The 18,289-nt window shown below is 44.6% G+C and overlaps 1 protein-coding gene across 1 annotated transcript in view; it reads right to left on the bottom strand.

The window, feature by feature from the left end:
- Nucleotides 1-18,289, bottom strand: part of MSI2 (musashi RNA binding protein 2) — a 382,621-nt gene that overhangs the window by 161,691 nt on the left and 202,641 nt on the right. Inside the window, exon 8 of the mRNA XM_026656594.2 lies at nucleotides 8,871-8,919. Coding sequence (XP_026512379.1) covers nucleotides 8,871-8,919 — 49 coding nt within the window. The remainder of the gene's footprint in view (nucleotides 1-8,870; nucleotides 8,920-18,289) is intronic.

Raw genomic sequence — 18,289 nt, 5'->3', positions numbered from 1 at the left:
TGCAAGCTATTATTATATTGCATAGGAATAAGCCAGCGGATTGTTTTTCACCCAGTAATGCAAGAGCAGACCATTCCATCAATTAAACACTTAAATGGATTTTTGCATCCTCCAATAAGTACAGGAAGGCAGATAGGGATGAAATGTAATACCTTTGGAATACTACTTTTATTAGACAGCATCTAGGAATGGACAGCCAGATGAGAGACCACCACACGCAATAAAATGGTTGGCAAATCATGCTATTTTCATATTTTGGAGGTCCAACAGTGGTTATACCAGGTTACTGGAAAGTGCTATGAGTGGGACTTCCAAAACTTCCAATAGACTTCAGATGAGAGCAGAGCTAGGCCAATGCTGAGCAGTTCTGAAAATCTACCCTGTATCCCTGGTTAATATTGAGTATTATTTAGATTTACTATTTAATGTTACACATCTAGACAAGTTACACTGTATTTATCATCCTTTCTAGAAAGAAATTGAATTTTAATATTTTCCCCCATTTCCTTGCCTCTGGCGTAGTAACTAGAGCAAATCACAACAGACATTTATCAACTACTTCTCTTCTCTTTGTCTTTTTTGAGAATTAAGACTAACCCAAAAGTGGTTTCAAGGATTGCTAGTCACACTGCCACTGCACACTCCTGCATTGTAAACAGGTTTCAAAATCCAATCAGAACGTAATAACTGGTAAAAATCTGGGGTGCTTTATACAGGATCGATATAGCAGAACCCTCTTCATTACAACAACCCGGTAGACAACTTACAAGCCTGATTAGGAGTGGCCACTTGTTCAAATAAAAAGCGTCTGCAAAGACTTAATGACATAAAACACAAGAATAAAGATGACTCACTGCATTTCATTTAAGGTGATATTTGTTCCTTCTTTTCACCTTTATTTGGCAGACAAAGATCCAGAGTTTAGCATGTAATATCTATATAGCATCTGCTCAAGCAGCAAAATGTTTTAGCACCAGCCAACTGCTTCCCCTATCAGGAGAAATTTGAGCTAATACTGTCTCAACTAAGTAACAGTCATTGCCATTCACTACCACTGGGATAAAGTCAGTTCTCTGGGAAACAGCTTGGTAAGTTTGTGGAGCTGATCCTAAAAGGTGTTGAATGCTCCTGTAAGTTGTTGATCATCCGCAACTCCCTGGTCAGCTGAAGTGCTCAATGCCACACAAGATGGAGACCCACGTCCAGTTTAAGTGGCCTATACTGGAAATGGCAAGATCTCTTTCAATGAGCATTTCAGCATCTGTTAGTCCTGAATGAATGGTTGGGTCTTCACTTCCCAGTCCTTCAGGACTCTTTCAAACAATTCACGTAAGGACGCTAATATGAAGAGAGACACTATTGAGTGAATGTAGTAAAACAAGACTATAAAAAAAAATCAAAGCCAATAAAATAAAAATATCACAGAACTGCTAAAAAAAACTTGTTGCTTCCCTTCCGCCAGGTAAAGGGCGCTCCCACCCCCCACCCTGCATTAAGGGACTGGGGCTTTTTAGAAGCAAAGGTGCCCTCTGTCTACATAGCCCTCAACTTCAGTAGTTATGAAACTTTTCTTCAGATAAGATAATGGAAAGTTGTTTTTGACAGGAGAATCCATCCTCTAAGGACTTATCACTCAGGCTCGCACCTGATAACACAGGGCTACCAAACACAATATTCCATCTTCCCCTGAAGTGTATATAAAAATAGCTGAATTGGAGCTGTTAAAGCACAAACATAAATGTTTCCCAGCGCCCGGGTGGTTTGGAAAGTGCTTACGGCAGCACAGTGCCACACACAGAAGACGCATCAAGGATCACCTTGAGATCAGAATGGAAAGGCACAAGGAGAATCTTGACTGCAGGACAACGGAAGACGAACTCATCACCGTTTAATTTTTTTTAACGCTACACTGCAGCCTCCCCCCATCCCCACAGTGGCACCCAGCAGAACAGCACTACCCTACCAGGTAGAGTTAATCCTTGGGTTTGGGCAGCAGATAATCCTGTGAAAAGACTGCCATTGGAGTCAGCAGGCAAGAGCAAGGGTAGATATACACAGGATGTGTGTGCAGAATCAGACCCCTGGTCCTAGAGGGGATTAGAACCCAGGACTTTTGGGTTCAAAAACAAAAGCCTCTGCCATTTAAACTAACAGAGCATCTCCATCAGCTGCCTAGAGAGTATAGCTTTTATCTTCTTTCTGGGTCAGCCATTAGAGGGCAACAAAATCCTACAGACTTCACCCAACACATTATAGTTGTGCAGTCTGGTTATGCTGCGAGATGATGCATTCCCTTGGATCTCAGGATTCTACCTACTGTGCTCCCGACCTATACATGCCAGGAAAGGGCAAAGACTACAGCCTCTGAGGTAGAAGAGGAAGTAACTTTCATGAATTTCTAGATGTAATTCTCAGACAGAGTAGGTAGACAATAAAAATCCCAGAGTAGGAGCCTGCAAACTGAAGCTGCAAACACCTCAAGAAAGAAAAAGTACTCAATCCATATTAATTTTGGAATACAACTGCTTGGGCCACCTGCCGTGTGTTGCGTAAGCCACTTCTTAGTCTGTAGAGTTTAAGCAAAGAACGTGGAGAGTGGTGGGTAGAAAAAAAAAAAAAATCGCTGGAGCACGTTCAGTCTGGCTAAATCTCTGCCTTGCCGAGGAATTAGCCCCTTGGTGCTCCTTACATTTGTCATCCCACTGGACCAGGTCAGAGAGGAAACGTAGCCCTCCTTGTGCCAAAGACAAGCCCCACGTAACATTGCTCTTAAACACCATAAGCAACTGAAGATCTTGACCGGGGAAGGGTACGTCATGTCTGTTTTCGGGATGGCTGAAAAGAAGAGGTTGGAAATATCCTCAAAATAAAGGAAACCATTTGGGGCTGGACTTCCAAAATTAGGTAAAGGGCTTGGACAAAGAGTTCCCATTGATTTCTAATGGGATTTGGGTGATCAAATTTCTTTGGTGGCTTTGAAAATCTCAGCCCTTCAAGTTTTTTTGTTTTTTAGTTTTGTTTTTGCTCAGTTGTTGGGTACTGCAATTTTAAATAGAAGTATTTTATGGAAGAGATAGTGGTGAGGGGGAAAAAGATTATCTGCAAGGTTTTGTACTCCAGCAACCAGCAGTCACTAGGCTCTCTACTGAAGCAAACTGACACACACAATGAATAATTTAGAAGGAGTGTGTCATGAGCTCAAGTCTCCTGATTCTGCCATAGAGACAGAGGATGAGGCAACACGCTCAAGCCAGCGGTCCTAGTGTTCTAGGAAATCGGGTTTGGCCGCTATCCTCATACTAATTTCCAGGGCTTGTAGCACTTCTTGACTTTACTCAGAATACTCTAAACTTCTTGGCAGTCTCCCTAAACAAATGAGCTATATACATTACTCCAAGAAGCTGACACTTTTGTGGCTCAGACAATAACTGTATCAGTCAAGCAAGCCCGCACAAAGAGTAAACACAGGAACACTTAAGTGGCTGGAGTCTGAAAGACAAATTACATAAGCTGTTAAGATCTGTTTCCACTTGGGGGAAGAAATCATGAACCATGTCAGGTTTTTATTTTCCCCCGTAACATGTTAAAGCAGAGAGATGTTTGTAGTGTAACATCTAGATCATACAGAGGGAGCCATATACTGAGAGACAGACACTTACTATTTAATACTACTGGAAATTCCCATTGAAAGTAATCCTGAGTCAACTTTCAGAGCACTGAATCTTCATCACTCCTGTGTGGTAGGTAAGGCAAATTACCTAGTGATTCTGCTTCCTCTGAGATACCATCAACACAGAATTCTCACTCTTGGGTTTTAAAGAACTCTAGCACGCTTGAAACCTCCAAGAGTCCTATAATGGTGGTATCTTTAAAGAAGTACAGTTATCACCTTTTACAGATGAGAAAAGCGAGTCAGAATGGTTGTGTGAGTCAGCTAAGATTAGAATTCAACAGTTTTTGGTGCTCATTCCCACAGATCACGCTGCTTCAAAGAAAAAACAAATTATGCTGCCATTAAAGACACGTGGCAAATTTAAGACCTAATTTCAAGTCTAAAGGAAATGAATAAAGCAAGAACTCTGGCTTTTAATTCCTACATCTCAAGACTTTACAGGATTACATTTAGCATACGTTCCAGGCAATCTGTACAGAATATAAGGCTAGAAGGGAATGGATGGGCTGCACCCAAGATAAGTGGCTGTATAGTCGAGATGCTCATGGTCAGATAGCCAAGTGCTGGCTGCCTACCTACCTAGAGTTTCTGCTAAACTGTTTCTCCTGTACATAGAGATAAGGAAATGAACAGGTCTTTGAGGCAGCTCACCCTTAGCCATGATTTGTACTTTTAAAGAGACTGTGGATGGATTAAGAATACATGGGTTGCAGGACGCACCAAAATTTCAGCCTGTCCATCCCACTCACAATTCAGGACAGGCCTAGACACTCTCCTTTTTCCAGACTAGCCCAGGATCAATTCCCTCCCAGTCTGCTTCTCCCTTTATAGACACTTGCCTGGGCCTGGTTGAAATTCGAATTTGACAATTTCTGAAAGGCTAACTTTAAACTAAAAAAGGACAACAAAGAGCATTTCCCCCTTGTTTCTTTGATCAACTATGGGCTGCATAAAATGTTGTTGAATGTTGACATTTCAAATTGGGGGGGGGGGGGGGGGGGAAGAAGAAAAAAAAAAAAAAAAAAAAAAGATTTTATGACTGGTTTCCTCTTCCCAAATAGCTCTGTTTGGTCTTCTTCTAAGGGGTTCTGTCTCTTCTCATCATTTTTGCACCGATTTAATGAAAATGGATTGAGTCAAGTCAGCGGGAGTCCCTGATACGGACACACTTATAATAGTTTAGCTTGCAATCCACACGATCTAAACTGGGGCCATGTCTACACTGCAGCTGCTACAGCAGCATAGCTAGGCCACCGTAATCCCATAGCGTATACACAAACTACAGCAACGGAAGTGGTTTGCCCATCGCTGTAGAAAATCCCCGTTACCAAGTGACGGTAGCCAGGTCAATGGACGCATTCTCCAGTTGACCTAGCTGCAGCTGTTCCGGAGTTCGGTCAGCGTAGGTATGTTGCTCAGAGGTGTGGGTTTTTCACAGCCCTGAGTGCTGTAGCTATGTCAACCTAGTTTTAAGTGTAGATCAGGCCTGATATAAACACTTAATTGTGACCCCTGCTCAGGAATTCCACTGATTTGGTTTCTAAAACTGATATAAAGTTAAAATAGTGTAAAAACCGCGTGTAGACCAGCCCTCGGTCCTTGAGCCTCCTCTCAAGTGAAGCAGATAGCTGTGTAATTTGCTGCTGTTGAATACTTTCACTGCACTGACTGCCCCTCCCTGCTCCACAGAGCCCTGATCTCAGAGATCCTGCCTTAATCCCCCCTGAAAGCTGTGAATAGAGATTTAACATCAATGGAAGGAAGGGCAGTTTTGTGGTTAAGACACTGAACAGGAAATTCAATGATCTGAATTCAGTTCCCAGCTCTATCACAGACTTCTTGGGTGAGACACTTCAGTCCTTCTGTGTACCAGTTCCCCCATCTGCAATGTGGGAATAAACTGTACTCCTTTTCTCCCACCCTGTCTGTCTTGTCTATTTAGACTGTAAGCTGTTCAGGGCAGAGATTGTCTCTCACTACGTGTTTATATAGCACCAGGTGGCTCTGGTCTCAGTTGGGGGCTCCAGGCATTACTGTAATATAAATAAATCAATAATAATGGTCAATTGGAAATTTCAGCCTGGGGGGGATACAAAGACCACAGCTGTGATTCCAGCTCCACAAACTTGTCTTCCCCTCCTGGTGGGCACAAGTCGATATTCAATCCCATTTGTTACATTGAACAATCTTTGCTGGAAGGCAACACCAGAAACTCAAGGCTAACCAATGGATAGATGCAGGTGTGATTGGAGGGAACTGGTTCTACTTGCACTTTGCTCAAGATGCAGGCAAGGAAAGGTGTCAATAGACAGTTACTATCATCTACCTCCAGGGCATTAATTAATCCTTTAAACAAACAGCAAAGCCCAATGCTTGACACCCACTCAAGTGCGTTCATTATTTCTATTTTACACGGCACCATTATGCTGCCTGCAAGCAGCACACCAATTAATCCAAACCAGCCACAAAACATCCTCCCCATCCATCTGCATGTATCCACTTTTTGGCTCTGGTCTTACACTGAGACTAGATCAGAAGTTCTTTGGAGCACAGACCATCTTTTTGTTCTGGGTTTATGCAGCACTTAACACAATGGGGATCCAGGACTAGGGCTCATAGGTACTACTCCAGTACAAAGAAATAGTACAACCACCACCACCACTGCTCACTGCTTCCCCCTCCAACATCTTCCCATGATGTTTTCCAGAGCTGTCAGACCTTCAGACTGAAAACAGCTTAATCTGATCCAGTGAGACATGAAACATGCAGTTTTAGGAGGGGAGATGGGGTTGGGGGAATTATATTTATTCTAGCACTGAGACCCAAGTCCCTCATAATTGGGGTGCATTCGCTCCACTCCTTCATTAAGGATAATTAGACCAAATGGCTCCTTAAATATCTGTGGAATGCATCCTTATTACTTGCTTTAAGGATGCTTGGCTCAAAGTGATACACTGGGGTTCCCAGAGCCCTTGTTTCCCGTGCACCCCAACGCATCATACATTCTTACCTCAAACCACTGGCTGGCGTTTTGTTTTATAAATTCCAGGCTCCTGCCAGCAAAGCAGAGAACTCGGGTCAAAGGTGCAAATGAAAGGAGGAAACTACGGAGTGAGATTTTCTAAAGCGCTCAGCACTGACCTAAACTCCTACTGACTTGGAAAGCAGCTGAGTTAGGGTGATGCTGGTGGCATGGAAAATCCTATCCTAAATTACAGGATCTAACCACACAGGGCCACGTTTGCATTCCAGAGCAATTGTTATCTCTCTGCCTCTTCTCTTCCTACTCCCTAATCTCCCAATCACGCTTCACTCCACACAGCTCCCACGTCCTCCTTTGCTCACTTCTCACTCCACGCCATCTTCCAAGCACGAGGGACAGCCAACGTATCCCAAGTATCCTCCCTTCTCCTGCAAGCCCATTTATTCCATTCATCACACAGCCTCATCTGCGCACAGTGGCAAGTCCCTTAAAGCAGGGATTCCACCTTTTATCGGGCATAAAACACCACGTCCTACAACACTAGCATAAAACACCACGTCCATTACAACACTAGAATAATAAAATAAATAATCGAGCCCACATGCAGACTGGTGCCCACCATTTGTTACCCAATCCAAGTGCATGTCTGTGTTTTGAAGGCACCATCTAGGGACTGATTTTGGAAAGGCTCCTGCATCTCCCCTCCCATCTGTTTCTAACTACTTCAGCAGTGATGTGTCAAACAGAGATCATAAACCCAACCTAGGCAGCAGGAAGAATAAATGGAAATGAAAGCACACACTTCAAAACTGACATCAAGTGAGAACACTTTTCCCTTCCCATCCTCAGAGGGAAGGTAGCTATGTTGGAAAATGGCCCACTAGCCCGTGGAAGTTAGTTAGGGAGCATTTTGCAAACACTTGGTAGCAGCTTCCCCCCAAAGTGGCCAGTACAAGGAGGAGACAAGATAAGCCCAAAGACTGTTCTCATTCTGCCTTGAAAATGGGCTCCTTGGTGTTAGACTAGCAGGGCAAGGAGCAGAGAGGGACTCAGAGGAAATGCAGACTGAGAGGCAGCAGAGAGGCGAAACGGTTAAGCAGAGAAGATGGGAGATGGAGGGACTGAAGGAGGGAGACAAGGTACAAGAGGATCCTAGAAGGAAGAATCAAAGAGGATCTAAGTGCCACACTGATGCTTTGCTGTGCACATGGTCAGTGTCCTGTACTGTAAATACATCCAGCCTCCAGTTCCCAAGCTGTAACTGGTGACTACAAAGGAGAGGGAGCATTTTGGAACACAGTCTGAGCAGCAGCATGGGGGGGTGGGAGGGGGAAGAGGCTGTGAAAAGATTGCAATGGGCTAAAGGGTGGCAGGTGTCTTACTTCTAAGAAAAAAAATGAACCTGTAACACTGGCATCATCAATTTGCACATCCAGGCTTGCTTCTAGCTGCTAGTATAAGACTTGCACATGCTTTCAAGTGTGCACGTGCCCTCTGTGTGTGTGCACATTTAGCAAGTGGGTGGAAGCCAGTTGGCAATTGGGCCCAATCTGGTCTAAGCTACACTGAAGTAAGGGAATTGCAAGTTAAGGTTCTTGCTTATCCTCAAGTGTAAACAGGCGGATATCTGTTATGGGGCTTCAGAGTATGTCATGTGTACAAAACATGGAGAGGTCTGAGTGAGTGCTTATCCCCTTAGTACTGAAGGCTGGACTCACTTGCCATACATCTTTGTTGGGCCAGAAGACGGGTGACCAGGGAGAAAACTCTGAAAGTTTCTTCCAGCTCTAAATGTTACTCTGTCCCTTTCCACCTCAGCATCAGATGCCTAATGATCCCCCCAGTCTGCCACACTTTTATCTCCACACAAGGCCACATATCCCAGCAATCATCCTTCCACCAAAGTCAAGCTGAATAGGACTTTCTTTGGGCCACGAAGACAGGACTCTAGAAAGCGGCCAGAAGAGTGGTCACTGTTGAGAAATCCAAGCTACCCCCAGACACACAAAAACCGAGGCCCAAGCACGCCCACCTCCGCCATGATCATGGCACATGGGGAGGTGGCTCAGATCCCAGTCTCCTGGCATGGCAGTACTGAACGCTGCTGTTGGGGCCACTGGGCCAGCCAGACCTGCAGTGTTACATTCACCACACAGAGTTTTTGCATTTGCCAATTATAAAATGTGGCATCTGCACTCAGATGCTCTCTCTTACCTCTATGCCTGTTGGTAGTCTTGTCAAACATAAGCATGGCATCTTCTACCTGCAAGACAGAAGAGGCGTGTTTTAGTACATTTGCTACAAGGTTAATGAAGACATACAAATAAGTCAAGTACTGGGGAGGCAAGGCTGGGGTAGTGGCAGGGTAAATTCAGGTATGGCAGGCCACATGGATTCATCATATCTCATTTCCTTTGCCTGGAGTCAGCTCTTTCTTTTGGAAACCTGCCACCGTCAACACAAAGCCTAGCTGGCATTTGATCCTAGAGGGAAAACACACTTTTAAAGTTTTACTGCCCTAAAAAGCACAAACATCCAAGTCGCTTTTTTCCCTCCGTTCTTCTTCTGAGGCAGCTGGAGAGAGATAAGGAGGGGCCCCAGAGTCACTGATGCAAATCAAGCCTATGACTTCTCCAGTGGCTATCAATGTGCTGGATGGGAATTAGAAGATTTCAAAAAGTATGTGAGGGGCAAAATCTGGTCAGCCAAAAAGGTATTCAGAGGTTTTCAAGAGGCCTTTTGAAAAGCAACAGGAGGAAGGGAGGGGGACAGAGGTTTAATTTGCATCAGGTTTGGCATTTCCACTTCAGAAGAGAGGGCTGCCTGATGAAATGTATTAAAGTGCAACAAAAATCACTTTCAAGTTTCATCACTCTTTGCATGATTTATTCCACCTACATTTAATCTGTACAGCCACACCTAAATTTTACACTTATTTTTGACTGAGGCTGTGCGGGGATTTCTTTTTAAAGTATATTGTATTTTAAACTGTTCAGAGACTCCAGAACTTCAGCAGGATGCTGCTGCAGGCTTATGGCAAAGTCCTATAGAATTTAACAGAAAATTATAATCTTTGAATAGACCATTTTAACTATGATTGACTAAAGAATTCTCTCTCTGCTTTAGAAGAGGTGATGGTGAAAAACAAACATACAAACTCCAAGCCACAGAATGGATCTCATTCTTTATTCAACTCTAATTTTTTTTACAATAATTTCTACAGTTGGGTTCATCCCTATTGAATTCTACCGAGGATTCCCCCGCACCAAAACAAATTTAACATATTATTTACCCACTCATTTTAGAAAAACTGATTTCTTTGAAGAGTCACTCTGCAATGGCACCCACCCTGTAAAAATGACCATGCAGGTGATGCAGTTAGATGACAGTCCCCGAGGATAGCTCCATCTTGCATGCTTTACGCATGCACGGTGTTACAGCCTTAGACTTTGCAGGGCAGTAGGATAATTTCGGAGAGTGATTAAAAACACAGGGTGCATCTGTCCCTATTACAGCACTGGAGGCAGTTTCCATGATCCAGTAGAAACTGCAACACAGTAAAACCTCAAACTGTGCTTAGACTTCTTTTAAACCCCATTTCAGCTAACACAGCTGAGTCCCATTCACATTAGTTTGCACGAATGTGTTGGAAACAGCCTGATCTGAAAGGATGTAACATGCTTCCTTCATTCTGATTAATCCTTCATCCGCAGCATGCATGGGACCTAAACCACTGGCACAATGAGAATCCAAACTAAATTAAGTATATTGTCCTGTTGCCCCACTCCCCTTCCTTACCCCATAAAAGAACACCACAAAACAAAAAAACAACAACACACAGGTGTCAGTGTTAGAGAGTAAATAAGGACAATTCCCCTAGCACTCATCTGTGCCCTGGAATTACTGGTTGATCAGTGATTGTTAAAATTCTCAAAGGCCTCAAGCACACAGGGATCAGAATCATGTTTAGCAGCTAGCCCAGTTTCTCTGAACAACATGCGTTCTCTTTTCTTCACCCATAACCACCTTGTGCATCACCGGAGGAAAACTGTGCGCTGAACACTCCTTTGTCCCCATGCTCGTCAGTCTACACAGTACAGCTTTAGGACACTTCTCACCACAAAATCTTTGTCCAAAATCCCAACCCCAGCCTGGAGAGGGCTCCCAGGGCTCATTTGCACTCTAAATACAAACATAACAAGAGGCCCAGTCCTACCACTGTTGTCTTCTGACCCAGATGCAACACAATTAGAACGTACAGCGTGGAACGGTTCTCACAACCGTAACCAGGACAGAAGCCTCAATCCTCGACCAGGGGTGTCATTACAAAGTAGTGCCTTGTACAGGGATTTGAACGGCCGTGGACATCTGAAGCACAGGGTAAGTTTCTCTGGCCACGGGGAGCCTATGACCCAGGCTAACAGAGCATGATTCTTTAGCCTGCTGTAGCAGCTCGACCAACACAGAGGCTAAAGTTTGTGTTGTTTTAAAAGGCTGCTTTGGTAGCTAGGAAACAAGGGCTGAACAAACAGGTGCCCAAAGGGCATCGCTCTGCAGCACTCATCAACAAGGGGAACAACTCTGTGTCCAAAGGGAAAGTAATGCACCGGGTGATGTTGATCCTACTACACCTCATCCATACCCCAGATGACAGCACTAAGCTGATTAGCACAGTGCTGGTCTCTGTGCATTGTTAATTCCCCAAACTTCTCCCTCTTTACTGAACAACAGTTTACTAGGGGCATTGGAAATACACATCCTTCTTTAGAGATGAACTACAGAAGGAAAAAAATGCTTTGGCCCTTTACTTATTTCTCCCCATCTCCACTAAAAATATCACAAGGGACAAGATCTGGACTACTCACAAATTACAAAATTTGTGCAAATAACAGATTTCTTTTTGGTTGAAAAGAAAAAAAAATTGTTTAGGGTCAAATTAAAATGTAAAAAAACCTCATTTCCGACTGAATGAAATACTTAGGTTGGATTTCAAGTACGTTTTAATGTTTTATTTTTTAATTAGAGGACATCTTAAAACAAAAAGTTCTTTTGATCTGAAAAAAATCAAAACGTTTCAGTTTAGTGTTTTTTTTTTTTTTTAAATAAACCAAAATAGTTCATTGAAACTGACATGAATTAGTGAAACGTTTTGGTGTTGCTGAATCTGCATTTTTCTCTGAAAAAAAAGTTGTCCATAAAAAATTTCACTCTGCTCTGATCCTGACTTCCCTTTTGCTGTGCAACTGAGGCCTGGCCTACGCGTACAGAGCTGCAGCTGTGCCGCTGCAGCGCTCAGTGAAGACGTTGGCTATGCCAACGGGAGAACTCTTGTCAGCGTAGGTATGCCAGCTCCCTGAGAGATGGTAGTTATGTTGATGGGAGAAGCCCTCCTATCAACACAGTGCTGTCTACACTGGGAGTTCGGCAGTGTAACTGCATCGCTCACGGGGTTGGATTTTCCCACACCCAAATGACGTTGTTATACCCACATAAGTTTGCAGTGTAACCCAGGGCTAAGAGTCTCATCAGGCAGGACTTCAATAGGCTAAAGCCTGAGCTGCAGTTTTCAACAACCCTTTCCCTCCTCAACTGTGGATGGCAGGAGTGACAACACAGACTTCAGCCTATTGGGCCATCGTCATCTCACTCCTCCAAGCACTGCCCAAATCCTGATGAGAGAGGAGGGATGGTCTTGGAACTGGACTGGCTCTGGGGAGATGCAAATGTAGTTCCTGGTTCAGCCGTGGACTTGCTGTGTGTCCTGGGGAGAGACACTTCAACTCTGTGCTTCAGTTCCCCATTTGTCAAATGGAAATTGACGATTTCTCGCCCTTAGAGTGACTTCGGTGGGAGTTAGGCACCTAATTACCTTTACAGATCTGGTCCAAAGCTCTTGCTATGTGTTCGCACAGCACCTACCACAATGAGATCCCGGGCTTGGTCAGGGTCTTTAGTGGGCAAATAAATAATAGTAACACAGACTTCCTGGGCTGGGGGAGATTTCTGCCACTTCGGGTGGAAACCATGTGAGCTAAACCATCTTTGTGAGCTTTGTGCTTTGTCCACACTGGGAATAGGACTGTAAAAGTTTTGGCTCAGAAGCAAAACCACAAAAGAGAGTTACAGATCCAGGGGTTCAACTCTGAAACCCCGCAAAATTCAAAGGGGTGAATCAGTTCTGTTGGAGCTGAGTTTCTGATTTTGACCAACTTCTGGTTAAAATATACCCTTAGAAAGCAGCAGGGTGTTTTTAAGCCAGCTGGTGCACTTTCAGCAATGCCTAATTGGTTATCTTTTCTGTTTCCTAAGGTCAGAACATTTTATCTCCGTCTCTGCCCTTTCTGAGTTAACCCCACCCCGCATTATTTTTAGGGCAGCCATTGTAACAGAAGAATAGCCTCTTTCCTCCATAGTCCGGTGACACAATAGGACTTCTCAATGACTCCTGAATAGATAAAGTGCAATGGCGAAAGAAAAATTCTATTAACGCTTTACAAAATAAAACATCTAAGAGCCACTTAAACAGGGGAGAGAGAAAAATCAATATGGATAAGGCTGCGCGCTTAGAAAAACTTTTCACCAGTTGCAAAAGTAAAAGGGAAGAGGGGGAGGGCAAGGGAAAGGGAGGGAAGAAACTTATTAATTCAGAAAACCTATCAATGCTATGGAAATCTGGCAGAACAGCAAGATCTGAAACTAGAAGAATCTGAATATACAAAGGGCTGAATAGAATGAAAAAAACCCACACTGTTTCACATACACAGCTTGTTTCTCACGGTTCTCTGTGAATCAAACACAAGTGGCTTGTTTAAGTCTTCATCAAGGAGAAATAAGGGACACAGTAAAGGTAACCGGTAGTAAACCCAGTAGTAAGCATATTGTTCTCTCTCTATTTCGGGAGGTGAGGAGGATAAAAGATCTGCACAAATGAAACTTAAGTAGGTTTGGTTGCTATGCCCAATAAAGATCCATGAGTTAACCCTTTGGTTCACCCTGGGATTTCTCCTGTTCGACTATATTAGGGGTAGCCGGATGCAGCAAATCTTCCAGATCTTGGTTAAAAACACGCAACCACTAACTTATCTTAAAAGTATGGAAGTTTGTCTAGTGGTGAGAGATGAGACTGGAAGACAGGACTCCTGTCTTCTATTCTTAGCTGTGATACGGACTTGCTGTGTGACCCTGAGCAAGTCACCAATCATAATCGGTTTCATCTGTTGACCTCACCGTGCTTTACAGAGGTGAAAAAGAATAATTATCCCCACTTTACAGATGGATAAATGAGGCAGGGAGGTGCAGTGACTTACCAAAGATAAACTACTGACCTACTGTGCAGGGCTTTTTGTGAGGCTGACAATGTTTGTTCATTGTTCGGAGATCATCAGAAAAAAAGCGCTATAGAGGGGTAATGTTATAGTACTGTAATATAATTAGCTAAAGCACTTGCTTTTCTACCTGTATTGTAAAACGCCTAGCGTAACCCACTGATCGGTTTCAGAGTAGCAGCCGTGTTAGTCTGTATCCGCAAAAAGAACAGGAGTACTTGTGGCACCTTAGAGACTAACAAATTTATTAGAGCATAAGTATATTACATAACCCTCAACTACAGAGCCTGGATCTTTAGCTCAAACTGTAGAGACTAATGATTTGATGATGATCTCCAGTTCAATCCTGTGTTAGGTGAGGTGGCTATCACATAAAGAGGCTTTTTGGGTACCAGAGAAAAAATACTCAGCTATACATAACTGAAATTGCACAAGTGTTCAGAGTTTTACAAGGCTTTTATTGTGAAGTAAAACACTTCTCACCCCCAGAGAACCTGCCTTCACAGAGCAAGCCTGAGAGAGTGGGCTTTGACATGCGCCCTGATGGTCAATGCTTGAACTCTGTCAGTCTGAGAGTACATCTACACTGCAAAATAAAACGTATGTTCTTAGCCCAGGTTAGCTAACTCAGGTTAAAACCTGAGAAGACACCGCAACTCGACTTTTAACTCAGGTTAGCCGCTTGAGTTAATGCCTATAGGGCAGCCTGGGTTTGAACTGCTCACCCAAGTTAAAAGCCAAGTTGCTGTGTCTTCTCTGCTATTTTAACCCGAGTTAGCTAACCTGAGTTAAGAACACACTTGTTTTGTAGTGTAGACATACCCTGAGCGTGGAGAAAGTTCCAAAGTCCCTCAGCTGAAACTATCTGCCCCCAACCCCTTCATGTTTAAATCTAGGGACTATTAACCTGGCATTTCAGCTGACCTCAAATGCTGTGGAGAGAGGAGGCCCTTGCTCTTCCTGTCTGCTCTGATACAGCAAGTGGGAGCCATTTTACTGTGGATAATCTGAAGAAAAGATTCTTAATCAAAGCCTGGGGGAACTGGGCATTTAACAATGGAGCTTTATGAAGAAGTTTGGTGAAGAGCGAATAGGAATCCAGGCAGGAAAAAAAGAACAGTTCAAAATAGAACAGGTTATTAAGAGGCCAGAAAGTTGGACCATCTGATGGCTGCTCAGTGGCTGTTATGAAAAACGCATTTGTCTGATTTGCTGTGGGCAGGTGTTTGTATTACAAAACCACCACTGCAACTGGTGCTCTTCCTGGAAGGCAATAGGGATGTCGAAGTATAAATGTACAAGGAATGTAAGCTCCTTTCTCACCCCTTCAAACGGTTGAGATGCATCAGGGAGGAGAAAGTAGAGTTGCCAGACGGAATGCCCTGTTGAAAAGGGGCCCTCACGTCTCTGGTCAGCACAGCTGACTGGTCTGCTAAAAGTCTGGTAGGCCACATTGGCCGGCTCTGCACAGCTCCTGGAAGCAGCCGACATGTCCCTCCAGCTCCTAGCGCAGGGGCGGCCAGGGGGGCTTCGCGTGCTGCCCCTGCTCTTGGCGCAGGCGCTGCCCCGAGCACCGGCTCTGCATCTCCCATTGGCTGGGAACCACAGCCAATGGGAGCTGTGAGGGCGGCATCTGCGGGCAGGGCAGCGCACAGAGCTCCCTGGCTCCTCCTCCTAGGAGCCAAAGGGACATGCCGGCCACTTCCGGGAGTTGCCTGAGGTAAGTGCTGCCTGAAACCTGCACCCTTCATCCCCTCCCGCACCCCAACCCTCGGTCGGAACCCTCTCCTGCACCCTATCTTCTTGCTCCAGCCCTGAGCCCCCTCCTGCACCCAAACTCCCTCCCAGACCACCCCCCCACGCTCCAAACTCCCAGGCCCCAGCCCAGAACCCCCTCCTGCACCCCAACCCCCTGCCCGGTGAAAATGAGCGAGTGAAAGAGGGTGTGGGAGAGCAAGCGACGGAGGGAAGGGGGATGGAGTGAGCGGGGATGGGACATCTGATAAGGGACAGGGCAGGACAAAAGCGTTCATTTTTCTGCAATCAAAAAGTTGGCAACCCTAGGAGAAGCCCAAATCCTAAGGGTTTATGTCCCCTCAGCTTTGTGAGGACAGAAAGGAGTGTTTTCCTTTCCTATCGGACACCTTTCAATGACACTAAGTTCTCTTTGAAGAATGAATAAAGTAGGAAAAGAACAAACACAATCACATCTCGTGGGTGGCTCATTTCTGAGCGCACGACCTCCAGGCAGGTCACCTCCCTCGATTTTCATGCAGAAGTGCTTAAGGCTAGTCCTCCAAAAAAGGACTCAGCAATCTGAAGTGTTATTTAAAAGAAAAATAGTAACATATACAACCAAAAACAATTATCCCCACATGGCTCGATGTGGCAGCTTACGGAGCTGATTAATCCAAACTAATTAAGAGCAGCAAATGAGAGCGTATTACAGAATGCTCGCAAAGTCTCAGCACTTTGGGGGGGGGGGGGGAGTGCCATATGACTCAAAAGATAATACTAGTAATAAATAAATGGATACTTAGGAGTCTGAAAGGACATCTTTCCACCCTTCATACACCCCCACACGCACCTAGCTCAGCCCCTGAACAAAACGACAATAGGTTTCTTACATAAAGCTTAAGTAATAGGTTTTAGTTTATTTAAATGTTTCTTTTCAATCCACCCAGGGCCCTGGGAAAAGGGAGGGATACATGATCTTTAATCACTGTCTGGAAGAAGGGAAAGGGAAAAAGGAAGGGGGGAAAAAAGACCAGAAGAGCCAAAGGCTTTAATAATCCTAACAGTTCCTAGGGTTATTTAAAAGACATCTGACCCGTTCACAAAAGGATCTACAGAGATAAATGTACTTGGTATTTTCCACTTTAACAGCTGCATATATTTAAAGCAACAAAATGAGGATGACCTAAATAAAATGGCTATTAATTGTACTTCAGGAGGCTCTGAATTGAAAGCATTTGATTCTGCCCAGTAGAAGAACATACAATATTCTTCCTGAACTTCATTTTTCCTTCCTCATAAGGGTTTGTAACTTCTCTCACTTTTTTCCATGGGGCAGGCCCAAACAGCCAAAGGAGATCTAACTTAATATGGACCATGTCCTAATAGGAAGATGGACTCCTTCCTCCTGCAAGGGCAAGGTGCAATTTAATAGCTCTCTTTCCAGTGGGATTTTCAAACAGCCTTAGTGTTGGCCTAATTCTCCTCCCATTGAAGTCAATGGTAACTTCGCCGGGGGCAGATTTAGACAGCAGGAAAATCTCACCCCCTCTCTTTGGCAGCTTTTATTTCGATGATCCTTACTTGGAGCTTGATTTAAAACCAACTGAAATCAACAGGAGTGTCTCTATTGACTGCAGTGGGGAAAACAGGGCCTGTTTAATGATGCCCGTGACACTCCAGCGATACCTCTTTAGATTTCTGCAGTTTGGGACTGCCAGGCATCACGCCACCAGGGAAGCTTGGGAGCAGGAGGACTGTGCTCAGGGAAAAGGGGTGAAACCCCCCCCCCTTCCCAACCCCCCCCCCAAAGAGGAGTGTTTTTTGAAGGAGGTTGTATAACATAAGTGGGCTGGGAAACCCAGCTGGCTCCAGCCTCTTGCTTTTTTAGGCTGAGATCTCATGTATCGAATATCCTCATCTCCTTCTCTCCCATCAATTGCCAGAAAAAAAGCAGCAAGACACAAATGTAAATGTAAATATTCACCCGTATGCCCAGCACTCCCCCCTTTCCACCCAAGGGCTCGCCATGGGATAGAACCCTCCATCCAGCATGATACTTAAGCGTATCCTTAACTTCAAGCACGTGAGCAGTCTGACTGGGGAGAATGAGGAGCAATGACTTAAGCACACGCTTAAGCACTGCTGAAATGGGGCTAATGAGAGTGGACGTAATTGCGCTGCAGCACCGAAAAGGAGGCAGGCACCAGCCAAGCATGGCAAGCGGATACCGTGGAACAGGGAGATTGCTGGAGAGCTCCACATTCATAGAGTTGGTGGGAGAATGCAGAGAAGTGGTTTAGTGAATGCATGGAGGGGGAGCAAGTCACAGATGGAAATCACAGAGCAAGCCTGACATCAGCCGCTTATGGCAAGAAACAGTTGCTTTCTGCGCCCCTGACAGCTGTCACATGGAAGTGTCATCTGTTGTCGGGCCGCTGGCATGCAGCTTTCTTGAGTCGTGACTGTACGCGTCTCCCTTTCAAAAATCCCCCTCTGACTTTCTCTGTCATCCAATTCCTCTCCGGCTAGTTGCCTTGGCGAAACCCGGGGAAGGAAACAACTCGGATTTGC

The sequence above is a fragment of the Terrapene carolina genome, unplaced genomic scaffold (assembly GCF_002925995.2).
Source record: "Terrapene carolina triunguis isolate 2854851 unplaced genomic scaffold, T_m_triunguis-2.0 Scaffold231, whole genome shotgun sequence".
NCBI lineage: Eukaryota > Metazoa > Chordata > Testudines > Emydidae > Terrapene > Terrapene triunguis.
Note: the sequence above shows the minus strand (reverse complement) of the source record. Positions and strands in the feature narration are given on the sequence as shown.